Source organism: Ranitomeya variabilis, chromosome 3 (genome assembly GCF_051348905.1).
Source record: "Ranitomeya variabilis isolate aRanVar5 chromosome 3, aRanVar5.hap1, whole genome shotgun sequence".
NCBI classification, from domain to species: Eukaryota; Metazoa; Chordata; class Amphibia; order Anura; family Dendrobatidae; genus Ranitomeya; species Ranitomeya variabilis.
Window position 1 is genome coordinate 441,949,336 of NC_135234.1, and position 27,256 is coordinate 441,976,591.

The 27,256-nt window shown below is 43.9% G+C and overlaps 1 protein-coding gene across 1 annotated transcript in view; it reads right to left on the reverse strand.

The window, feature by feature from the left end:
* LOC143816267 (uncharacterized) overlaps positions 1–27,256 on the reverse strand; it is a 657,854-nt gene that overhangs the window by 616,936 nt on the left and 13,662 nt on the right. Inside the window, exons 2-4 of the mRNA XM_077296442.1 lie at positions 26,285–26,389; positions 26,080–26,178; positions 16,185–16,364 (exon numbers count right to left, since the gene is read on the reverse strand). Coding sequence (XP_077152557.1) covers positions 16,185–16,364; positions 26,080–26,178; positions 26,285–26,389 — 384 coding nt within the window. The remainder of the gene's footprint in view (positions 1–16,184; positions 16,365–26,079; positions 26,179–26,284; positions 26,390–27,256) is intronic.

A 27,256-nucleotide genomic window follows, 5' to 3' on the forward strand; every position in this document is an offset into this window, starting at 1 on the left:
TATTTATGTTCTCTGACGTTCCCTTGCCATTGGGAACCATGACAGTATGGCCGGCCCAGTGTTAAAACCGTTGGCAGAAGAAAGGAGAGAAAAAGAAGTCTGCAGATTTTTTTTTTTTTTTCCTCTGAGCTTGCTCTATAGTTGACTTAGTTGCATTTCTGCTCTAATTACAGCCTTTGTCTCTCTCTCTCCTTCTAATCCTTGAATGGTTCTGATCTCACCTGATTAAAATGGATCCTCAGAGTTTGGCTACAGGTTTGAATAATCTTGCTACGAAGGTTCAAAATTTACAGGATTTTGTTATTCATGCTCCTATATCTGAACCTAGAATTCCTATACCAGAATTTTTCTCCGGGGATAGATCTCGTTTCCTGAATTTCAAAAATAATTGTAAATTATTTCTTTCCCTGAGATCTCGCTCCGCTGGAGATCCCGCACAGCAGGTTAGGATAGTAATTTCCTTGCTGCGGGGTGACCCTCAAGACTGGGCATTTGCATTGGCACCCGGGGATCCTGCGTTGCTCAATGTGGATGCGTTTTTTCTGGCTTTGGGGTTGCTTTATGAGGAACCTAACTTAGAGATTCAGGCTGAAAAAGCCTTGATGGCCCTATCTCAAGGGCAAGATGAAGCTGAAATATACTGCCAAAAATTTCGTAAATGGTCTGTGCTTACTCAGTGGAATGAGTGCGCCCTGGCGGCGAATTTCAGAGAGGGTCTCTCTGATGCCATTAAAGATGTTATGGTGGGGTTCCCTGCACCTACAGGTCTGAATGAGTCCATGACAATGGCTATTCAGATTGATCGGCGTTTGCGGGAGCGCAAACCTGTGCACCATTTGGCGGTGTCTTCTGAGAAGGCTCCAGAAAATATGCAATGTGATAGAATTCTGTCCAGAAGCGAACGGCAGAATTTTAGGCGAAAAAATGGGTTGTGCTTCTATTGTGGTGATTCAACTCATGTTATATCAGCATGCTCTAAACGTACAAAAAAGGTTGATAAGTCTATTTCAATTGACACTTTACAGTCTAAGTTTATTCTGTCTGTGACCTTGATTTGTTCATTATCGTCAATTACCGCGGATGCCTATGTCGACTCTGGCGCCGCTTTGAGTCTAATGGATTGGTCCTTTGCCAGGCGCTGTGGGTTTGATCTAGAGCCTCTGGAAGTTCCTATACCTCTGAAGGGTATTGACTCTACACCATTGGCTAGTAATAAACCACAATACTGGACACAAGTGACTATGCGTATGAATCCAGACCATCAGGAGATGATTCGCTTCCTTGTGTTGTACAATCTACATGACGTTTTGGTGCTCGGATTACCATGGTTACAATCTCATAACCCAGTCCTTGACTGGAAAGCAATGTCTGTGTTAAGCTGGGGATGTCAGGGGGCTCATGGGGACGTACCTTTGGTTTCCATTTCGTCATCTATTCCCTCTGAGATTCCGGAATTTTTATCTGATTATCGTGATGTTTTTGAGGAGCCTAAGCTTGGTTCACTACCTCCTCACAGAGATTGCGATTGTACCATAGATCTGATTCCGGGCAGTAAATTTCCAAAGGGTCGTTTATTTAATCTATCTGTACCTGAACATGCTGCTATGCGAGAATATATTAAGGAGTCCCTGGAAAAGGGACATATTCGTCCTTCTTCATCTCCCTTAGGAGCCGGTTTTTTCTTTGTATCTAAAAAAGATGGCTCTTTGAGGCCGTGTATTGATTATCGACTCTTGAATAAAATTACAGTCAAATATCAGTATCCTCTGCCACTGCTGACTGATTTGTTTGCTCGAATGGGGCTAAGTGGTTCTCTAAGATTGATCTCCGTGGGGCGTATAATTTGGTGCGAATTAAGCAGGGGGATGAGTGGAAAACCGCATTTAATACGCCTGAGGGCCATTTTGAGTATTTAGTAATGCCTTTTGGTCTTTCAAATGCCCCTTCAGTCTTTCAGTCCTTTATGCATGACATTTTCCGTGAATATTTGGATAAATTTATGATCGTGTATCTGGATGATATTTTGATTTTTTCGGATGACTGGGATTCTCATGTCCAACAGGTCAGGAGGGTTTTTCAGGTTTTGCGGGCTAATTCCTTGTGTGTGAAGGGTTCTAAGTGTATTTTTGGGGTTCAAAAGATTTCTTTTTTGGGGTACATTTTTTCCCCCTCTTCCATTGAGATGGATCCTGTCAAGGTTCGGGCTATTTGTGATTGGACGCAACCTTCTTCTCTTAAGAGCCTTCAGAAATTTTTGGGCTTTGCTAATTTTTATCGTCGATTTATAACTGGTTTTTCTGATGTTGCTAAACCTTTGACTGATTTGACCAAAATGGGTGCTGATGTTGCTGATTGGTCCCCTGCTGCTGTGGAGGCCTTTCGGGAGCTTAAGCGCCGCTTTTCTTCCGCCCCTGTGTTGCGTCAGCCTGATGTTACTCTTCCTTTTCAGGTTGAGGTCGATGCTTCCGAGATCGGAGCTGGGGCGGTCTTGTCGCAGAAAAGTTCCGACTGCTCCGTGATGAGACCTTGTGCGTTCTTTTCTCGAAAATTTTCGCCCGCCGAGCGAAATTATGATATTGGTAATCGTGAGCTTTTGGCTATGAAGTGGGCTTTTGAGGAGTGGCGTCATTGGCTTGAGGGGGCTAGACATCAGGTGGTGGTATTGACCGATCACAAGAATTTGATTTATCTTGAGTCTGCCAGGCGCCTGAATCCTAGACAGGCGCGCTGGTCGTTGTTTTTCTCTCGGTTTAATTTTGTGGTCTCATACTTACCAGGTTCTAAAAATGTGAAGGCGGATGCCCTTTCTAGGAGTTTTGAGCCTGATTCCCCTGGTGATTCTGAACCTACAGGTATCCTTAAGGATGGGGTGATATTATCTGCTGTTTCCCCAGACCTGCGACGGGCTTTGCAGGAGTTTCAGGCGGATAGACCTGATCGTTGCCCGCCTGGTAGACTGTTTGTTCCTGATGATTGGACCAGTAGAGTCATCTCGGAGGTTCATTCTTCTGTGTTGGCAGGTCATCCCGGGATCTTTGGTACCAGGGATTTGGTGGCTAGGTCCTTCTGGTGGCCTTCTCTGTCTCGAGATGTACGAGTTTTTGTGCAGTCTTGTGATGTTTGTGCTCGGGCCAAACCTTGTTGTTCTCGGGCTAGCGGATTGTTGTTATCTTTGCCTATTCCGAAGAGGCCTTGGACTCACATCTCTATGGATTTTATTTCTGATCTCCCTGTTTCTCAGAAAATGTCTGTCATCTGGGTGGTGTGTGACCATTTTTCAAAGATGGTTCATTTGGTGCCCTTGCCTAAGTTGCCTTCCTCATCCGAGTTGGTTCCTCTGTTTTTTCAAAATGTGGTTCGCTTGCATGGTATTCCGGAGAATATCGTTTCTGACAGGGGGACCCAGTTCGTGTCTAGATTTTGGCGGGCGTTCTGTGCTAGGATGGGCATTGATTTGTCTTTTTCGTCTGCGTTCCATCCTCAGACTAATGGCCAGACTGAGCGAACTAATCAGACCTTGGAGACTTATTTGAGGTGTTTTGTGTCTGCGGATCAGGATGACTGGGTTGCCTTTTTGCCGTTGGCGGAGTTTGCCCTCAATAATCGGGCTAGTTCTGCCACTTTGGTTTCTCCTTTCTTTTGCAATTCGGGGTTTCATCCTCGTTTTTCTTCCGGTCAGGTGGAGTCTTCGGATTGTCCTGGAGTGGATACTGTGGTGGATAGGTTGCATCGGATTTGGGGACAGGTGGTGGACAATTTGGAGTTGTCCCAGGAGAAGACTCGGCATTTTGCTAACCGCCGTCGTCGTGTTGGTCCTCGTCTTCGTGTTGGGGACTTGGTCTGGTTGTCTTCTCGTTTTGTCCCTATGAGGGTTTCTTCTCCTAAGTTTAAGCCTCGGTTCATCGGCCCGTATAAGATTTTGGAGATTCTTAACCCCGTGTCCTTTCGATTGGACCTCCCAGCATCTTTTTCTATCCATAATGTCTTCCATCGGTCATTATTGCGCAGGTATGAGGTACCGGTTGTGCCTTCCGTTGAGCCTCCCGCTCCGGTGTTGGTTGAGGGTGAATTGGAGTACGTTGTGGAGAAGATCTTGGACTCCCGTGTTTCCAGACGGAAACTTCAGTATCTGGTCAAGTGGAAGGGCTACGGTCAAGAGGATAATTCTTGGGTGACAGCCTCTGATGTTCATGCCTCTGATTTGGTCCGTGCCTTTCATAGGGCTCGTTCTGATCGCCCTGGTGGTTCTTGTGAGGGTTCGGTGCCCCCTCCTTGAGGGGGGGGTACTGTTGTGAGTTTGGTTTTTGGGCTCCCCCGGTGGTCACTGGTGGTACTGGACTTGTGTGCTTCTCTTTCTCTGTTCACCTGTTTCCATCAGGATATGGGTGTATCCTATTTAGCCTTGCTGCTCAGTTATTCTAGTGCCGGCCATCAATGTAACCAGAGCCTTTCTGTTGCATGTTCCTGCTTCTAGACTACTATCAGCTAAGTTGGACTCTTAGTCCTAAGTTTGTTTTGCATTTTTGTTCCAGTTCACAGTTATGTTATTTTTCTGTAGCTGGAAGCTCTTGTGGGCCGAAATTGCCACTCCGGTGTCATGAGTTGACACATGAGTCTTAAAGTAATTTCGGGATGGTATTTTGATAGGGTTTTCAGCTGACCGTGAAGTTCCCTATTGTATCTTCTTGCTATCTAGTAAGCGGACCTCGCTTTGCTGAACCTACCTTCATACTGCGTATGTCTTTTCCTCTGAACTCACCGTCAATATATGTGGGGGGCTTCTGTCTCCTTTTTGGGGGAATTTCCCTAGAGGTAAGCCAGGTCTGTCTTTTCCTCTATTAGGGTTAGTTAGTCCTCCGGCTGGCGCTAGGCGTCTAGGGATAAAACGTAGGTACGCCACCCGGCCACTGTTAGTTGTGTGGTAGGTTTAGCTCACGGTCAGCTCGAGATTCCATCACCCAAGAGCTGTTCTGTTATTTATGTTCTCTGACGTTCCCTTGCCATTGGGAACCATGACAGGAGAGCAATCGGTCATCCACTGAAGCCATATAACTTAATATGTAAGTCTGGGTGTCACACTGCTGAAATAGCTTCTGTTGGAGACTAGCGAGCTGGAAAGCATTCCCAGGATGAGAGGCCTGTAAAGCGGCACAACAGAGATTCCATGGACTTCATGAACGAAATTATACGCGTCTGATTCTCCCGCAAGTACACCAACTCCTGAGCGGCAGCTGAGGCACCAGCGGGGTCCATGGCCTGATTATGGTTCTGTTATGATTCCTGGAGTGGACCCACTGGATCGCGGTGATGACTTTCCCAGGTGAGCTGACCAGGTGGAACCGACCCATATACAGGGACCGTTAGGGGCAAGCCTAGGAGGGAGATACAACCCAATAGCTTGTGCCAGAGCACAACCCAGAACTCAGGACACGGCAGGGTTCACACAAAGGGTACCGGTTCCTGGACGGAGCAGAGCTCGCACTGGAGGAGTATAGGGACGGAGCAGAGCAAGTACTGGAAGCATACAGGGACTGAGCACAGCACGCACTGGAAGCGTACAGGGACTGAGCAGAGCATGCATATACTGGAAGCATACAGGGACAGAGAAGAGCAAGCACTGGAAGCTTACAGGGACTGAGCAGAGCATGCACACACTGGAAGCGTACAGGGCCTTAGCAGAGCATGCACGCACTAGAAGCATACAGGGACAGATCAGAACACGAACACACTGGAAGCTACAGGGACCTGATGTACAGAAACCTAAGTGGACCTGGAGGAAGCACAGAGAGGCACAATAACAATCAGGCGCTTCCTCTAGCAGGAAGTGACCTAATATACCCGGAGGCTGTTGCCCAGGCAGGACAGCGCTTCCAGGTCAGTACAACCCGGCATCATAAAGAATCCGGGAGTGCGCACCACCGTGACCTAAGCAGCCTAGCACGCATGCACGGGGAACAGGATCACCAGCATTGCTGAGGACCCGGAAGAGGATGCGGGACGCGGCGAGGGACCTGGGAAGCAAGGTGAGTATCTGCGTGCGGCGTAATAGTTACATCACAGATTTCATTGCATTATAGATGCTTCAATAGAAATATGTTCTGGAGTCAGGATAAATTTCATACTTCAATTGTACATTTCCAATCAAAATTATTCAGTCACCATTGCACAATGGATTTATTAGCAAATTTTTCAAACTTTCTGATGTTTGTAATAAACCAGTAAATAATAACAATTTAAATAGATCAACAACTAATGTAACAAGTTTCATCAAATTCACCACCAAGTACCACTTTTCCAGACTACTGCAGTCTCAAAAATCTTTAAAACCACTCTAAGGAATCCCTCATAGGAGCAGACAACTAATCAAGGGGTTTATTAGTATTTTTAGGTGTGCTGGGGACAAAACACATGAAATACCTGGACTGACTAGGGGTTGCACTGTGACATTAGATTGCATATTAGAAATAACGATAGGTCAAGAGAGTGGTCCAAATATGTAACAAATGAAATGATTGCTTTTCAAAACAAGGAAAAGGATCCAAAAAGATAGCAAAGGCGTTGCATGTTCCCAGAGATACGGTTGGAAGCATAGTTCACATGTTCAAAGTTAAAGGATTACTTGTGATACTATCTGAACTTCGCAAAGAGTTGGAGTTATCACCAGCTGTCACCAGATTCCTATGGAGACAGGTGGTCTAGAACCCATGAGTGACTGCAAAACACCTGCAGGAAGATTTGGGGGCTAGACATAGTTTCACTTAGCACACCATACCGTGAAGATCCTCATTCCTGACCTCCAACATGTTCACCAGCACTGACCAAATAGCACTAGAAAAGTTGTCTCCAAAAACATTATCAATTTTGTTAATAAACCTAATTTGCAAAGTGGGTTTTACCATTTTGTTTGGAATTGCATTTAATGCTCCCATGTGTTAGGGTTGGCGGAACGCACCGAGTATATATATATATGTATTATTAGGTGCGTTCGCAACCTGGAGTCCACCGTGCAGGAGAGGAACCTGCTGCTGGCAAATGGTGGCGCTATATGGTGGTATAAGCGAACTCTGTTAACTCCACAGAGTCGCTAGGAACAAGATGCTGTGCCCTGTTAACCTCACAGAGGTACACAGCTACCAACCAGAGCAAACTGTGGTCATGCAGTCAGAGAAAACAGACAAACAACTCCTCACCGGAGGTGCCGGTATTCTAGCGGCTTATTTCAGCCAAGGCCCTGAATACACTCATACAAACTCCTCACCGGAGGTGCCGGTATTCTAGGGGCTTATTTCAGCCAAACCCTAACCGCATCCAGACATGACCACACTGGCGCTGAGCTCATAGACATTGGTTTAATACTAGCGCATTGCCGTGCGGCCATGCAAACCTTTTATAGCTGCAGCAACTTCAGGACCTTCCTAGAGGACCAATGGGAGCTGCTACAGTACCTAAGCAACTTCAGGACCTTCCTAGAGGACCAATGGGAGCTGCGGCAGTATCTGAGCATGTGACCCCCGACCTAAAATGAGAGGTCTTACCCTCGGCATGCTGAGAAGGGGAAAAGCAGGACTTAGTCCTAGAGACATCTGCTCGCCGCTGACCAGTACTGGCTACAAAAGCAGAGCCTGGAAGAACAGTAGAAACCAGTCGCCCAGTATAAGCCTGAGCCAGATGCTGGGACCGACGTCTCCGCTGAGCAGGCTCCACTGCGGCTGGAGAAGAATGGGAGACAGCAGCGGAGGTGGTTCGAGATTCCCCCTGTGCAGAGGCGGGAACTTGACACCTAACATTACCCCCCTTCCTAGGGCCCCCCTCCTTGGACCTCGCTACGCTTGAAGGCAGCAATGAGCTGCGGAGCTTGAATGTGCTCAGCAGGCTCCCAGGACCTGTCCTCTAGGCCATAACCTTTCCAGTCCTCCAAATAAATTTTTTTGCCACGTACCACCTTGCACCCCAAAATAGCGTTCACCTCGCAATCGTCTGAAGACGAACTCGATGTCCCAGCAGATGACTCGGAAAACCAGGACATGTACACGGGCTTCAGGAGGGACACATGAAAGGTGTCGGTGATACCTAGGCATGGAGAAAGGGCCAGATGGTAGACCACTGGGTTAACCTGTTCGAGGACCTTGAAGGGACCCAAGTAGCAAGGTGCAAACTTAGTGGACTCAACTCGCAGCCTGATGTTATGGGCGGAGAGCCACACTAAGTCGTCAGGAGCAAAGGTCGGAGCAGGGCACCGATGTGCATAGGCAAAGGACTTCATTCTCTCCTTGGAGGCCCAGATGGCATTCTGAGTGCGGTCCCAAATGTCCCGTGCCTCCACAGCCCAGCCTGCCACCCTGGAGTCGGAGGAAGACACGGGCATAGACACAGGGACCTGCGGATGCTGGCCGTAATTAAGGAGGAAAGGAGTCTGACCAGTGGAGTCGGCTATGCATTGTTAAGTGCAAACTCTGCCCACGATAGCAAGGATGCCCAGTCATCCTGCCTGGCAGAAACAAAATGTCGCAGATCTGTGACCAGGGTCTGGTTAGCCCTCTCTACCAACCCATTCGTCTCGGGATGATATGCTGAGGAGAGATTCAACTCAATGCTGAGTAGACGACAAAGCTCTCTCCAGAATCGAGACACAAATTGGGGACCCCGGTCACTGACAATTTTGTCTGGCATACCATGTAGGCGAAATATGTGTTAGATAAACAACGCCGCCAGAGTCCGTGCAGAAGATAGCCAAGGAAGAGGCACCAAGTGTACCATTTTGGAAAAATGGTCGGTGATCACCAAAATAATGGTGCAGCTATGAGACGTGGGTAAGTCCACCACAAAATCCATCCTGACCATCTCCCAGGGCCTGTCTGCCACTGGCAAGGGGTGAAGCAACCCAGCTGGCCGTTGACGAGGAAACTTGTTCTTGGCGCAGGAGACACATGCCCGAACATAGTCTGTGACGTCACGTGCCATATGCAGCCACCAATATGTCCTCGCCAGTAGCTCAGATGTCCTTTTGGTCACGAAATGTCCACCCACCCTAGATGAGTGAGCCCAAGAGGGAACCTCTGGATGCAAACTGGATGGTACAAAAGTCTTGCCCGGAGGCACAGACTCTAGTGAAACCGGGGCCACAGTTCTCAGGCTCTCGGAAGGGACAATAAGCCGAGGCTCCTCCTCCCCAGATGATACAACGGAGCAAGAGAGAGCATCGTCACGAATGCTCTTCTCCCCGGAAAGAAAATGGAGCGTGAAATGGAACCGAAAGAAGAACAAGGACCATCTGGCCTGGTGTCAGGACTCTGAACATTTTTTATTACCTTTTGTGCATTACTGCCCTTTTCCAAGATGGCGTCTTTGGCCTCATGTGCACTGTGTCTTCCTGCTATAAAAATCCACCCCAGCCTTCAGTCTGTGCTAGAGTATTCTGCCTTGCATCCAGCTCCTGACCTCTGGTGACTCCCTGGCTATATACCTGCTCCTGTGAACCTGTGGGGTTATCCTGCTACTCTGCTCTGAGTTCCTGCTGCATACACCAGTTCCAGTAATCCTCCTTCATCTGCTGCTCGTGTTTGCTTCCATCTGCATTTGCTGGACATGTAAGCTGTTGCTGCTCTGCAAGAACCTGAGACTATTACCCAGGCCTCACTGGTTGAGCTAAGATATTAGTTGAACTGCCTTATAAGCATATCTATCTGTGTTTTGGACTAAGCAAGGACTTATTCGTGTTGAGTATCCTCAAGAATAATTGTGCTTCATAGATTTTCTGCGTGATTGCATTTTCCTCTGAAGTTTCCTATAGACTGCTAAGCTGCATTTAATATTTACTCCAAGTGTTGTGGACTTGAGTTTCTCTCTGCACCTGTTTGAATCACCGTGTGATAATATAGACTTTACCACTTATAAAACTGTGTCCTGTAGTTGTCTTGTTCCACGCAAAGAGTCTCCTGAGTTATCCCCTATAATTATTACAACTGGTGAGAATTTAGCCGCTGGGCGGTCCGTAAATAAACCAAACTCTTGTGGTCTGTGAATACTTGGAAGGGAAAGTGAGCCCCCTCCAAGAGATGTCTCCACTCTGAGAAGGCCAACTTCATTGCTAGCAACTCCCTGTCCGCGATGGAATAATTCCTCTCCACTGGTGTGAAGGTTTTGGAAAAGAAGAAGCAAGGATGCTTCTGACCTTGAGCATACTTTTGGAAGAGGACTGCTCCAGCACCAACGGATGAGGCATCCACCTCCATTATAAATGGCTTATCTACATCGGGGCGATGTAGGATGGGAGCGCTAGCAAAATGAGATTTAATAGAAGTGAAGGCCTTGGAGACCTCCTCAGACCACAATTTGGGATTTGCTCCCTTCTTGGTGAGGGCTACCAAGGGAGCTACCAAAGTTGTGAAATGAGGGAAGAACTGGCGATAATAGTTAATGAACCCCATAAAGCACTGCACCGCTTTAAGAGAATAGGGTTCTTGCCAGTCCATCACAGCCTGTAGTTTGGCAGGATCCATAGCCAATCCCTGGCAGATATGATATAGCCAAGGAAAGGTAAGGACTCCTAGTCAAACACACACTTCTCCAACTTGGCATAGAGGGAGTTAATCCGTAAGAGGTGGAAGACTCTGCAAACATCTCTCCGGTGGGAGTCAATTTCTGGAGAGTAGATGAGAATATCATCCAGATAGACTACAACCGAGGTGGAGAGCATATCCCAGTAGATATCATTTACAAAGTCTTGGAAAATGGCTGGAGCATTACAGAGCCCAAAGGGCATCACTAGATATTCATAGTGCCCATCCCTGGTGTTAAAAGCCATCTTCCATTCATCTCTCTCACGGATGCGAATCAGGTTGTAAGCACCCCGCAGATCTAAGTTAGTAAATACCCTTGCTCCCCGTAGCCTATCAAAGAGCTCAGATATCAGGGGTAGTGGGTACTTATTCTTAACGGTGATGACGTTAAGACCCCTGTAGTCTATGCATCGATGTAGTTCTCCACTCTTCTTCAGCACGAAGACGAACCCAGCCCCTGCAGGTGACACTGACTTTCTAATGAATCCTCTTGCCAGATTTTCCTTGATGTACTGAGACATTGCCTCCATCTCCGGGAGAGATAATGGATAGACTCGACCCCGGGGAGGCTCAGCACCATACAAGAGGTCAATAGGACAGTCCTAGGGGCGGTGAGGCGGAAGGGTCTCCGCAGCCCTTTTGGAGAACACGTCCGCATAGCGCCAATATTGCTTGGGCAGAGAGGATAGATCTGCGGGTACCTCAGTTGTAGCAACCTGAATGCTCTCTCTCTGACATCTACCCCCACAAGATTCACCCCATCCCAAAATTCTGCCTGTGGACCACTCGATATGAGGAGAGTGATACCATAGCCAAGGCATCCCTAACAGGACCTCATCAATTCCCTCAGGAATGATGAGCAGAGATATAATCTCCTGATGAGATGGCGACAAGGGCAGAGTGAAAGGGATGGTCTGGTGTGTAATCTGTGAGGGCAGTGTCGACCCATTCACCATTCGTACAGTTACTGGCTACTGGAGCTAGCATTACCAGGGGTATTGCGTGACATTGGGTGAAGGCAGAAGACATAAAATTGCCCTCTGCCCCAGAATCCACGCAGAGCTCTACCAAGTGAGTGAATGAGCCTATTGTAATTGTCCCCTTAAAGGTCAATTTGGAGGAAAACGTCGCCGTGTCTAGTGTACCTCCACCTACTACCACTAGACGCTGACATTTCCTCGACCACTGTGAACATCTGGTGGCAGGATGTCCTGACTGCTGGCAAACATGGCAGACCTTGAGTGGAAGGACTTAAATCCCGCTCGTGACACTTCCATGGCCTCTGTGACTCAGGGAACAGGACCGGAGATTCCAAAGGATTAGCGAAGGTGGGAGCCAGCCGAAACCTCTGCCTACACTGGGCCCGCTCTAACCTCCGCTCGTGAAAACTGAGGTCAATATGGGTAGACACAGCTATTAACTCCTCCAGTGTGGCGGGAATCTCCCTTGTGGCCAGAGCGTCCTTCATGTGGTCAGCCAGCCCCCTCCAAAATATAGGGATAAGGGCTTTATCCGACCACTCCAGCTCAGATGCTAGGGTGCGGAAGTGGACGGCAAAATGGCTGACCAAGGACAAGCCCTCAGTCAAAGCCAACAGTTGGAGCGCCGTATCATGGGTGACTCGAGGCCCTAAAAATACCTGTTTCAGAGTGCTCAAGAACAGTGGAGCACTCTGCACCACATGATCACCATGCTCCCACAGCGGCATAGCCCACTCCAATGCCCTGTCCAACAGGAGAGACACAATAAATCCCACCTTTGCGCGCCCTGTGGGAAAGGTGCCTCCAGAAGCTTGAGATGTATAGAGCACTGGCTCACAAAACCCCTACAAGATTTACTATCACCAGAAAATTTTTCTGGCAGCAGGAGGCGAGATAGAGTCTGAACAGGGGTGGCCGTGGACAAGGTTGCTGCAGCCACGCTAGCAGCCTGAACAGCAACCGCGGTAACATCCACAGCTGAGGTTCTGCGCTCGAGAGCCGCCAACCTACCCTTCAGCTGCTAGATGTACCACAAGGATTGCTGTTTATCCACCATTTACTAGCCAGACCCTGGCGCTAGTATTATGTTAGGGTTGGCGGAACGCACCGAGTATATATATGTATTACTAGGTGCGTTTGCAACCCGGAGTCCACCGTGCAGGAGAGGAACCTGCTGCTGGCAAATGGCGGTGCTATATGGCGGTATAAGCAAACTCTGTTAACTCCACAGAGTCGCTAGGAACAAGATGCTGTGCCCTGTTAACCTCACAGAGGTACACAGCTACCAACCAGAGCAAACTGGATGAGAGAGGATCTTGGTGCAATTAACTGGGACGATATCCTGAGACACAAAAATACACAAAGAAAATGGGAGACGTTTATTAGCATCCTGGATAGGACCTGTGCACAGTATATACCGTATGGGAATAAACATACTAGAAATAGGAGGAAACCAATATGGCTAAATAGAGCTGTAAGGGGCGCAATAAGGGACAAAAAGAAAGCATTTAGAGAATTAAAGGAAGTAGGTAGTGAGGAGGCATTAAATAAATACAGAAAATTAAATAAATTCTGTAAAAAGCAAATCAAGGCAGCAAAGATTGAGACAGAGAGACTCATTGCCAGAGAGAGTAAAAATAATCCCAAAATATTCTTTAACTATATAAATAGTAAGAAACTAAAAAATGACAGTGTTGGCCCCCTTAAAAATAATCTGAGGGAAATGGTGGATGAGGATGAGGAAAAAGCCAATATGCTAAATGACTTTTTTTCATCAGTATTTACAAAAGAAAATCCCATGGCAGACAAAATGACTAGTGATAAAAATTCCCCATTAAATGTCACCTGCTTAACCCAGCAGGAAGTACAGCGGCGTCTAAAAATAACTAAAATTGACAAATCTCCGGGCCCGGATGGGATACACCCCCAAGTACTGCAGGAACTAAGTACAGTCATTGATAGACCATTATTTTTAATCTTTAAAGACTCCATAATAACAGGGTCTGTACCACAGGACTGGCGTATAGCAAATGTGGTGCCAATATTCAAAAAAGGGGCAAAAACTGAACTCGGTAATTATAGGCCAGTAAGCTTAACCTCTACTGTGGGTAAAATCCTGGAGGGCATTCTAAGGGATACTATACTGGAGTGTCTGAAGAGGAATAACCTTATGACCCAGTATCAGCACGGGTTTACTAGGGACCGTTCATGTCAGACTAATTTGATCAGCTTCTATGAAGAGGTAAGTTCCGGACTGGACCAAGGGAACCCAGTGGACGTAGTGTATATGGACTTTTCCAAAGCTTTTGATACGGTGCCACACAAAAGGTTGTTACATAAAATGAGAGTAATGGGGATAGGGGAAAATATGTGTAAGTGGGTTGAGAGCTGGCTCAGGGATAGGAAACAAAGGGTGGTTATTAATGGAGCACACTCGGACTGGGTTGCGGTTAGCAGTGGGGTACCACAGGGGTCAGTATTGGGCCCTCTTCTTTTTAACATATTTATTAATGACCTTGTAGGGGGCATTCAGAGTAGAATTTCAATATTTGCAGATGACACTAAACTCTGCAGGGTAATCAATACAGGGGAGGACAATTTTATATTACAGGAGGATTTATGTAAACTAGAAGCTTGGGCTGATAAATGGCAAATGAGCTTTAATGGGGATAAATGTAAGGTCATGCACTTGGGTAGAAGTAATAAGATGTATAACTATGTGCTTAATTCTAAAACTCTGGGCAAAACCGTCAATGAAAAAGACCTGGGTATATGGGTGGATGACAAACTCATATTCAGTGGCCAGTGTCAGGCAGCTGCTACAAAGGCAAATAAAATAATGGGATGTATTAAAAGAGGCATAGATGCTCATGAGGAGAACATAATTTTACCTCTATACAAGTCACTAGTTCGACCACACTTAGAATACTGTGCACAGTTCTGGTCTCCGGTGTATAAGAAAGACATAGCTGAACTGGAGCGGGTGCAGAGAAGAGCGACCAAGGTTATTAGAGGACTGGGGGGTCTGCAATACCAAGATAGGTTATTACACTTGGGGCTATTTAGTTTGGAAAAACGAAGACTAAGGGGTGATCTTATTTTAATGTATAAATATATGAGGGGACAGTACAAAGACCTTTCTGATGATCTTTTTAATCATAGACCTGAGACAGGGACAAGGGGGCATCCTCTACGTCTGGAGGAAAGAAGGTTTAAGCATAATAACAGACACGGATTCTTTACTGTAAGAGCAGTGAGACTATGGAACTCTCTGCCGTATGATGTTGTAATGAGTGATTCATTAATTAAATTTAAGAGGGGACTGGATACCTTTCTGGAAAAGTATAATGTTACAGGGTATATACACTAGATTCCTTGATAAGGCGTTGATCCAGGGAACTAGTCTGATTGCCGTATGTGGAGTCGGGAAGGAATTTTTTTCCCCATGGTGGAGTTACTCTTTGCCACATGGTTTTTTTTTGCCTTCCTCTGGATCAACATGTTAGGGCATGTTAGGTTAGGCTATGGGTTGAACTAGATGGACTTACAGTCTTCCTTCAACCTTAATAACTATGTAACTATGTAACTATGTAACTGTGGTCATGCAGTCAGAGAAAACAGACAAACAACTCCTCACCGGCGGTGCCGGTATTCTAGCGGCTTATTTCAGCCATGTCAATGAATACACTCATACAAACTCCTCATCGGAGGTGCCAGTATTCTAGGGGCTTATTTCAGCCAAACCCTAACCGCATCCAGACATGACCACACTGGCGCTGTGCTCATAGACATTGGTTTGATACTAGCGCATGGCCATGCAGCCATGCAAACCTTTTATAGCTGCAGCAACTTCAGGACCTTCCTAGAGGACCAATGGGAGCTGCTACAGTACCTGAGCAACTTCAGGACCTTCCTAGAGGACCAATGGGAGCTGCTGCAGTATCTGAGCATGTGACCCCCGACCTCCAATGAGAGATCTTACCCTCGGCATGCTCAGAAGGGGAAAAGCAGGACTTAGTCCCAGAGTCGTCTGCTCGCTGCTGACCAATACTGGCTACAAAGGCAGAGCCTGGAAGAACAGTAGAAACCAGTCGCCCAGTATCAGCCTGAGCCAGATGCTGGGACCGACGTCTCTGCTGAGCTGGTTCCACTGCGGCTAGAGAAGAATGGGAGACCGCAGAAGAGGTGGTTCGAGATTCCCCCTGTACAGAGGCAGGAACACGACACCTAACACCATGTGACCGAAATTGAAAGGCAAACAAACTGAGCATTACAGCTAACACGTTTTGGAAAATGTTCCTATTCTTTCCTAAAGAAATGGATCTCTTTTATCAGACAGTGGCCATTAAACAGCGTATGGAGCTGTGGTGTACTACTCTATACACTATTCACATATGGCACATATAACAGCTGATTGGTGGGAGTGCTAGATATGAGACCACTATGATCCTTTATTGATAACCTATCCTAATGAGAAAAAAAAGGAAAATAACTTGAAGGATTTATTAAACCTTCATAATTCAAATATGTTTCAGAAATTAATTCTATCTATAAATATATTGAAACATTTCTAACCCTATGCAATGTTTATTTATGTATCTGAGCAGAAAAAAATCCACTTAATAAGAATGTCAATTGTCCTTACCTGCTTCATCAACAGTGTTACATGAGCCATTCAGGAAACTCAGGGTGTTTGGCCATTCTGCCTCAACAAATGACTTTAAAACACTTGCTTCAGTACTTGATAATTGTGTTAGCCAGCAATTTTGTATTGCAGAGACCACCGCTCTTTCCTCAAGGGTTTGCTTACTTTCCAACTCTTTTTCTTGGAAATAAAAGCAGAATCTTACAGTTAGAGTAAAAAAAAATTCTGATAGGGTAAAGCTACAGTAAATTATGAAAGTATATTAAAAAACATTACATTGCATTTGGAGTCTTTGGTATCATTATGAACGGGCTGGAGTACCATGGTCCCACCAGTAACATTGACTCTGGAGGCCCACTGTTAAACTACATGAAAATGTTACATTACTCTCAATCACATATTTACTTATTTTCTATATGATTAAGAACAGGATAGATTTGAAATCAGTTATGAGATCTTGCCCTAGTCTGTAAATAGTGAATCAAGTGTATTCTGAAAAACTACTACTCATGTAGGGTGCAGGGTCTACCTGAGGGTTCACCGGTTCCCCATTGGACCAATCCAAGCCTATTTATAAACAATAACATGAGGGCAAATACACAGAAGAGTCCAAACTATAGTTGTCACCCAATGCATGAATGGCCTGTTGCTAGGCAACATTCTTGGAAAATTCTGGTGACATTGCAACACTGGCTTGAGACATCATTATTTCAGGAGATCTACATGGGATACTTTTTTCTTCGCTTTAAGGCCTAGACTACATGGCAACATTTGTCATATGACATGTAAATCTCAGCAATACACTGCAATTGCATGTTTCCAAATGTGTTGGATTTAGTCACTGGTCACCAGTCGCATGCAACTCGCCACAGACTTCAGTGCAAGTCATAAATGACATGCGACTTGCGTACGACTTATCTGCAACTTAGCGGTTTTATTAACAGAAAATCAGAGCTCTAAAATAGTCATGTGACAGCAAGTCACAGACAAGTCGTATAAATGATTTTGTGCTGCGACATTTCAGAGAACTGCCGTTGTGCTGCAAATGTCAATGTGTAGCTCCAGCCTAACTCTTAAGTTTAAAGGGAACCTAATCGGAGGTTCAGCTGTCCAAACCACAGGCAGCATGAATCAGACACTGGCTGTTGCAGCAATCTATGCTTTGCTCTGAAAGGCTGCGTCTTACATCTGAACTGTTTAAAGTGGTTTTCTGGAACTACAAAATTCATGATGGCCTCTCCTAGCGCTAAACCATAACAATATCAGATCAACAAATTAAAAGGGCTATGCACATTTTATTGTTTACCAGGCACAGTTCTGTACTTTTGCGAGAGCTGTGCTCGGTATTACAGCTTAGTACCATATTCACTGAATCTGGGCTGCTATAAATATATATAGCCAAAGATTGTCTTCTTAAGTCGTTTGCTTTGATAAAACATCACTGTCTATTGCAATGTACAGAAGTATGGTACATAGATAGTCCTTTAATCTGCAACAGACAGACCAAAAAAAGTATAAATGGTCTAAAACAATGACCTAAATAAAATAGTAAAATTATTACTCCCCTCCACCTCTCTGCGGGGAGCTGTTTAACTGGAAATTTGTCTGAAGAGGTTTATCCAACTACAGCACCATCATTAATCCTTACACTAATTTCAGCTCAACTCAGGCTCGAAGAGACTGAACGCATGAGACTCAATCAAAGGACACAGAATAGTCTTCTCTAGCAGGTGGGAAACTACTAAATCAATGACAATTCCTAGCCATGAAAGCAGAATGGTAAATGTATATGCACTTGGGGAACAAAACCTTGTGCAGAACAGTTCTAATGAATGATGCTGCCAATAAAAAGGTTTAGTCTTAAATACCATCTTTATTATTATAAATATCTGATCCGTCTGGTGCGGCAGTATCGGATAATAAGTTGTCCTTCTTGTTTTGTGGTAATGCAATTTACTTAATGTCCTTTGTGTCTCAACACTTGAATTCTAATTCAAGGCACACATTTTTCCAACTAATTTCTGAATCACAAAGAAATTGGTCAGATTTCAAAATGTCAGTGACTGGTTAGCAATTCAAATGAAAGCCGCGGTAATTATGGCTTTTCTTTGTCTGGCATGCTGCACTGCATCAAAACTGACACAAATTCTGGCTTCCGTAATACCAGAGTGAGAAAATTAGCGTCCAAAATGATATGGAAATACACTGCTCAGAGATTAATAACTGCTCTACCAGAAAGAAAGATGGTCCTTTCAGTAGGTCTATTAAAGAGTGTGAAGGAATACGGAAAATAGCTGTGAAGCCATGTCTCACGGAGGCAGCCAGCTCTGCTTTATTACTCACAAGCTGTAATCACTTCTGTCAGTTGGATTTTGATGTATATAGAGAGAGATACATAAGTCGTGCACTACTCCAATATGCCGGCTTTTTGAAAAAAACACTATAGTTATCCGGTATTGAAGTCTTGAGTGTTGGTTGTTTATATATTTCCTTAGAGAAATTGATGCCTTACATTTAGAAGCTTAAACCTTCAAAGGAAAATTGATCCTCGATGCAATGAGAACACCAATAACATTTTAAAATTGAATGGCAAATAATGCAAAAAGGCAACACTTGGCTCAGTGAATGGTAAGTAAAGGTATTGCCATCTTTATGACTGGATGGGCATTTGCAATGGATATGATACGGTGAAATGATTAATCATTGAAGCATTTCAATCCAACATTTTAGTTTCAGATAGAAGGCTATGCTTTATACTTTACATCCAAGGCCACATTAAAGGAAATCTGCCAGCAGGTTTTTGCAACCTCATCTGAAAGATGTATAGTGCAGGCAAACAGAATGTGAATCCAATGATGTATCACTTAGTTTAGCGGGTGCAGTGGTTCTAACACAATCAGAGTTCTGAGATTTAGTTATGCAGCAGAGCTGAGAAAGCTGCCCGCGCCTACACCAGGCTCTGTATATGCAATGTCTATAGACAGTGAGCTGCTTATATTGGGAGGAGGTGGAGTCAGACTAGCCTGCAAGTGCTGCTGTAGCTGCTGTGGTCCAGCAATGATAATTACCGGTTAATAAAACGTTTAGCATAAGTAAACAACAGCACATAGCAATATATTTGACACATCAATGAAATCTGTGTTTTAACCCCTACCTTATGCTACCATCAGATTACACATCAGAAGCATGCTCACAGACTCCTTTTAAAGGGGTTTCATTGGACAAACACATTGAGGACTTATCCACATGATAGGTCATTAATATAAGATAAGTGGAGGGGTAGATAAGTTATCAATATGTAAGTGATGGACCACTACTTTAATAATAATTCACATTGCAGAGAATCGGTCCTTTCTGTTGGATGTTGGATGTTCTACAGTGAATTTACCATTCATTTATTTAGTAGGGGTACCAGGTGTTGGCCTCCCACCAATCTTATATTTATGACCTATCATATAGATAGGTTATCAATACATTTATCCCCTGCAACCCCTTTAATGTATTGGCCCCCCACCATGGGGCACCTCCTCATCTATACGTAATTGACATAACACCCCATTCAGGATATTTCTCAAGAATGGAATCTGTCAGCTCACAAATTCTTTTCGAATCAAGCACAGTTCAGGCATCAATGAAGCTGAGGATAAGCTACCTAGCTAAACCTTTGGAGGGAAAGTGCTTCGGATCACGCTTCATCGTCCATTGTGCCCAGAGCAGATCATTTGCATATAAAATTATAGAAGGATTACTGCAAAACTAGAGGTATGGTTAAAGGTATGTCTGGTGTTAGCACAGAATTCCCTACCAGGACCAGTGCTTACACTGTGTGTCGTTAAAGGGAGTATGTGACTTTCTTTAATGATAACCAATGATTTTATAGTCCATTCAGTGACATCTAAATTCAATTACAGATCCTTTCAGAATTATATATATGTGTCAGCACAACAACTACTGGAGACAAACTGGATCTTAAATTAATAGCATAATTTTATTGAAATACATAAAAAATCCATAAATGTAAAAGGAAACTAGATTATATGGCATAAAACAGCAGGGGAATAGAATAAGAATCTATAACATACACTGGTATATAAAACCAGATAGAAGGCATGTAACAACAAGCAGCAATAATCCACATATCAGATAACCCATCCACTGGGTCAGAAACCTTTTTAATGAGCATTTTTGTTAATGAGTCTTTACATGAAAAGTATATAAATGGAGCCTCTCCAATAAAGTCATTTACGATTACTTATAGAAGCAGACAGACTTCCGCTAACTATGGTGGAGTTGTGTTAGTGTTAATATGCGCTGCATAATTTGCATGGTTGTTACGCTCAAGTAGATGATTTACATAATGTGCATGGTTGTTACACTGAAGTAGATGATTTGCATAATTTGCATGGTAGTTACTCTCATCTAGATGAAATTGTTATGAATGTAGCTTGGAGTTATTGAAATTTAGGCCTATAATTTTCATATATACAAGAGGTACAGGACTTTTTTATTCTACAGACCTTGGCATTGAAGATCACAGATCCTACCTATATCATCTTTACAAATATCGCTAATGAAGTTTTGGTGCTATTAATTTAAGCAGCTTACCATATTGAAATTTACATGTACTTTTAATCACATTTCCTACATATATATGATGGATTACATCACAGATCTGGGCTTGTTATACTTCTTACCGGGGAGGCAATAGATGGCGATACATCAATACAAACAAGAAATTGTGTTTAGCTGCAAAGAAAAGTGTTTTGTGACTCATTGGAGGCAAACAATGGTACATCCGAGCGTGAAGTTATGTAGCAGCATGTCATCTGCTGAGATATACCTCTGTTTCATCAAGTACAAAGTCAATGGTCAAAGCAGAATACAAATATCTGTCACATAATATCCTTAAAGCTTTTGATGTAGTCTCTAGGAAATGTGCAACGAGATAAACAAGTCACCAATTTATGTGCACCTCAAACAGCAAGAAAAGGAGCCAACGACAGTATGTCTTTTTCTGGCGTATATATTACAGAGATATAAGCTTGTATCTGTAAATCATCCTCTTGCAGCACAATACGTATTATTATGATATAAAAGTAACAAATCCTCTTCTTGTGTCACTTGTTTTCAATTGTCTCTACTGGACTTGTTAGTTGAAAACTATAAGCTTCCTTCTTATCCACATCAAAGCTACTGTACTAATAAGTGAAAGTCGAAATAATTGAAGCCCAAGCCCCATGTTCTTCATTGATTAGCATATTGGAGGGGCTATGGTCCTCAACGTCGTGTGGCAGCTTCTTCAATGATATTCTCAGCACAATTGTGCTGCTGTGGATAGAACTAAGATATATTACCAACATGCCCCAGCGTCTAGTGCTGTAGCTTATGACTCTCCTAAATAAAGCCAAAAGTACCTGATGGAAGCATACATGGCACTTTGCAAAACATCTATTCTAGGTATCACTGACAGTAGGCAAAGAAGTAAAACACACTTAAAAGGTTATTCCTTTCCCCAAAAAACAAGTAACGGTAGTCCTTATCCATAAGGGTTCAAGTAAAAACACAAAAGACAAAAGGCTACATGAAAATTGCTGTTATATATTACATTATTATTACACACGTAATAATAATGTAATAATATAATGCTGTAAGCATTATATTATTACATTATCATTACTACATGTGTTACTCATTATTTGAGCATCATGTCCAGTACTTTGTTGTGTGTGCAGATGTCTGTGATACTTAATAACTAAACAGTCATATCCTACACACAGTCTTGTTGTGTAACATCTGACAGTCATGTGTTCAAAAAAACAGAGATTTGTGCACAGTTACTAAGCTGCAAGGATACTGTAGCCTAGACTTGGGCAACGTGAGGCCGAGGGCTGAAAAAAAGTTGTCCACGGCCGCACCATGCCCTCCCACGCCCGCCCACTGTCTCCGCTGTCGCCATCTGCACTGACTTCATTGGTGGAGGAGGGGCCACTTCCTCCACCAATCAGCATGTGAAACAGGTGACGTGATAACATCATTTCATCATGTCAGCTGTGTACTGCAGAGAGTCAGCGCATCAGAGACAGGAAAAGAAGCAGAGTGCCATGGGAACGGGACCAAGGTGAGTATGTGGTCTTTTTTTTCATGTGAATGGGATTTTTGGCTGGACATGGGGAGGCTATGGGAGCCTCATCCTGGGCATGGGGAGGCTATGGGAGTCTCATCCTGGACATGGTCAGGCTATGGGGGTCTCATTCTGGACATTGAGTAGCTGTGGGTCTCTCATACTAGACATGGGGGTCTCAGGTGGACATAGGGTGGCTAGGAGGCTCTCATGCCGGACATGAGGAGGCTGTGTGGGGCTCTCATGCAGTATATAGGGTGTCTGTGTTGGGCTCATGCAGTGTATAGGGAGGTTGTGTGGGGCTCATGTAGTATATAGGAAGGCTGTTTGGGGATCATGTATTATATAGGGAAGCTATGTGGGGCTCATGCAGTGTATATAGGGAGGCTGTGTGGGGCTCATGCAGTATATAGAGAGGCTTGTGGGGTTCATGCAGTATATAAGAAGGCTGTGTAAGGCTTATGCAGTATATAGGGAGGCTGTGTGGGGCTCATGCTGTATATAGGGAGGCTGTGTGGGACTCATGTAGCATACAGGAAGGCTGTATGGGGCTCATGCAGTATATAGAGAAGCTATGTGGGGCTCATGCAGTATATAGGGTGTCTGTGTGGGGCTCATGCAGTATATGGGGGAGGCTGTGCGGGGCTCATGCAGTATATAGAGAGGCTTGTGGGGCTCATGCAGTATATAAGGGGGCTGTGTAGGGCTCATGCAGTATATAGGGAGGCTGTGTGGAACTCCTGTAGTATATAGGAAAGCTGTATGGAGATCATGCAGTATATAGGGAAGCTATATGGGGCTCATGCAGTATTTAGGGTGCCTGTGGGGGTTCATGCAGTATATAAGGAGACTGTGTAGGGCTCATGCTAGACATGGGGGGCTGTGTAGGGCTCTCATGCAGTATATAGGGTGTCTGTGTTGGGCCTCATTTAGTATATAGGAAGGCTGTTTGGGGATCATGCAGTATATAGGGAAGCTATGTGGGGCTCATGCAGTGAATATAGGGAGGCTGTGTGGGGCTCATGCAGTATATAGAGAGGCTTGTGGGGTTCATGCAGTATATAAGGAGGCTGTGTAAGGCTTATGCAGTATATGGGGAGGCTGTGTGGGACTCGTGTAGCATACAGGAAAGCTGTATGGGGCTCATGCAGTATATAGAGAAGCTATGTGGGGCTCATGCAGTATATAGGGAAGCTATGTGGGGTTCATGCAGTATATAGGGTGTCTGTGGGGGTTCATGCAGTATATAAGGAGGCTGTGTAGGGCTCATGCTAGACACGGGGGGCTGTGTGTGGCTCTCATGCAGAATATAGGGAGGCTGTTTGGGGCTCATGTAGTATATAGGGTGGCCATGTGGGGCTCATGCTGTATATAGGGAGGCTGTGTTGGGCTCATGCTGTATATGGGGAACCTGTGTAGGGCTCATGATGTATATGGGGAAGCTGTGTGGGGCTCATGCTGCATATTGGGTGGCGGCGTGGGGATCATGCTGTATATGGGGAGGCTCCGGGCTCATGCTGTATATGGGGAGGCTGTGTGGCCCTCATACTGTATGTGGGGAGGCTGTGTGGGGTCCATGCTTTATATGGAGAGTCGCTGTGGAAATCATGCTTTATATGGGGAGGCTGTGTGGGGCTCATGCAGTATATGGGGGAGGCTGTGTGGGGCTCATTCAGTATATGGGGGAGGCTGTGTGGGGCTCATGCAGTATATAGGGAGGCTGTGCCAGCTTGTGGTGATTTTATTTGCAGCAGGATCCTACCTACCCATAAATTCAGTCTTTAGCCTAAGAGAGGGTAATACACTAGACACGTAGGTTCCCAGCAAACCAGAGATTGCCTTGACATTGGCTTGTGGGCTTGCATGATTGGCCAAATTATGTGCTAGGTATCTTAATTTTTTCTTTATTACCTAGACCAGAAATGCTATTCATATTTCATATATTTCATATTTACATGCTTTAACACTACTATTATTTGTTTGTTATATATAGAGATACAGTGTGTACAGGTGCTCCTTGTTCTCACCTGTACACACCAATTTTCTGATAAGTATGTGCCAGTCAGTTTTTTGTTTTAAAATTGATAAAGGGAATCTGTCACCACATTTTAACTATCTAAACTGTTCATATGGGCATACAGGTTATAGACTGCTGATTAGAGTGATGCCTGTATGTCTCATATTAGATGTGTTGTTGAGAAATCATCTTTTATCACTTTATTTAAATTAGCTCTTCCAGGCTATTTGGAGGATGGTGCCTGCAAGATAACTCTGCCTCCAGAGCTCAATTTACATGAAGGGAAGTTACAAGTGTGAGACAAGTAACTAACACAGAACAGGAGAAATTAAATTTGTCTTCTTGCAAACACATTTTTTCCCTTCTCTCTGAGATTGACTATTACAAAAAAGGAATTGTACTAAAACAACTAAAAAGTGATTCATGACACGCAAACTTTGTGAGGTAGATGACAGTTGTGTTAAAATTTTTGGATTGTGGAAATTTTTCTTTTCTCTTAAAAAGACAAAAACATAATGGCTTGCCTTCCTCCCAAGCCAGGAAGTACAGTTTCTGACACACAACCTTTGGTTTTAGGATTTTTCTTTAGTGAAAAAGGGGTAATAAATTGCGCTCCTTGATTGCACTGTCTGAAGAATTAAAAATATGCTATTAGTAAGGTGCTGTAGCTGCAATATATCACAGTTAGACAGATTATGCAGGCACAGCTCATTCCTATAGCAATTGAATCTTTGGATTATTAATCATACTGATTCTTCATCAGTATCTTTGTGAATCAAAAGACAAAATATTTGAATGCCAAGACACCAGCAAATTTGAGGAAATTAACTCAAAGATAATTCTCAGCTAATCGATCTGCTCATCTATAGTCAAATGTCAAAGATTCATATAAACAAATGCCCTTTAGGGTATGTTTACTCCCTCTATAGCTTTCCTTTAAGTGGTTGTCTCATAAAGGAAACTTCACATCACGGGAGCACCAATGGGTGCATAGAATGACGTGCCTCCCTGTTGGCGCGCATTGAATCTCTGAAACAGGTTAACAGCCATGGAAAGAGCTCCATTCCACCCGCAGCTATCAGAGGCAGATGATGGATGAATATCACAGCCATCATCTGCCAGGAAAGATGCTGGTCTGGCTTGCAAGCCCACTTCAAAGTCAGGGAGCTGGCATATGACACGACTGTAAGTGATATGTCAGTAAGGGGTTAAAAGTTGTCTCTGATATGACACCTGCCTTGTTTTGACTGCATTTCAGCTCTACTGTGATTAGTGAATTCAGCACTGTACTAGGCTCAGTGTACTTTATTCGAACCACAAACTTATAGACTAGTCTAATTTCTGATGATGTTCATATTGACCATATTTTCTCCTCTTCATGACCCACACTGTAACTCTGCTTGACATCTTAATCTTGTTCAGATTGACTGATTTATACAAAACAGCTGTTATATCGGTCTTAAACACCTAAACAGCCAGGGTGAATGACATATATTGCTGCACAAAAATGTGAAATATCTAAATATAATAAAATCTTTATATAAAGGACATTGTTTGCATATGTTTCATTACTGAAATTTTGTATTATCCATCATATATTACATATTTAAGAACAGAATAAATATTGAGGATCCAAACAATATTATAGTTTTAATAATGCATTTCTATGGTTTGTTTTATTTGCATTCTTTTTGGGATTTCATAAAAGCAATGCAGATTTCTGCATGTTAAAAAAAATATGTAAAGAATAAAATTACCTTGGCTCTCCATGTGGCATTTATGCAGATATTTGAAAGTCTGGCTGGCCTCATTAAGGAGATTCTGGAGCTCTGCCATTGATAAGCCACAATTTTTTCCTTCAAATAAAATAAATAAGAACAGGGGAAGAAAAACAGTATTAAACAATTCAATAAAATGGAAAAATAAATGTTAAGTTTATTGTAGATACTTTACAAAACCCACCATGGACAGATGACACATAGGCCAACAAATCTGCATCATATAACTTCGAGAAAGAATCCATTACGACACAGAGCTTTTGCGCCAAATCTGCAACATTTGAAAATCCTGTAAGCAGAAAAAGAGATCATACACATCAGTGGTTATGTACGAGCTTTATTTTTCAATCCAGTCAAAGAAAACTCTTAACAACAATATACTGATGACACCCCTACCCACACACTACCTCTATTACATAAATATACAATAGAATGTATTAGGTTAGGTTTACAAAAAAATGTTTATATGCGCGTCTGAAAAGAAACACGGCCAGGACGGAGGCCAGACAGTGTCCAAAATGATCTCATTGGCTTCATTGAAGTGAATGGATCTGTCAGGGTTTCTGTCAGAATCTTTTTTCTAGGATTCTAATAGAAACCCTGACATAGTGCTGAAAGAAGAGCACTGTATGTGTGAACTTAGCCTTAGTCACTTCAGGGGATTGAAGTTCTAGTTACTTATAATAATAAAAATAATCTTTTATTTATATAGCGCCATCATATTCTGCAGTGTTTTTCAGTTTGCACACATTATCATCACTGTCCCCGATGGGGCTCACAATCTAAATTCCCTATCCGTATGTCTTTGGAGTGTGGGAGGAAACCGGAGAACCCGGAGTAAAACCACGCAAACACTGGGAGACCATACAAACTCCTTGCAGATGTTGTCCTTGGTGGGATTTGAACCCAGGACCCCAGCGCTGCAAGGCTAACCACAGAGCCACCATGCTGCCCTACTTACTTAGTTGCTTACACTACTCCAGCATGGTCACTGTTGATGAGATAAAAGCCTACCCCACACTTATTTTTATTCTACGTTTGGCACCCACTATTGGAAAAACTACAGTCAGAGGATTGACATGAAGTTGCTGGACTCCAATGTAAAATGTATACATCTATAATACTAGTGTTTTCTTACATGACAGATGGGCTTTTT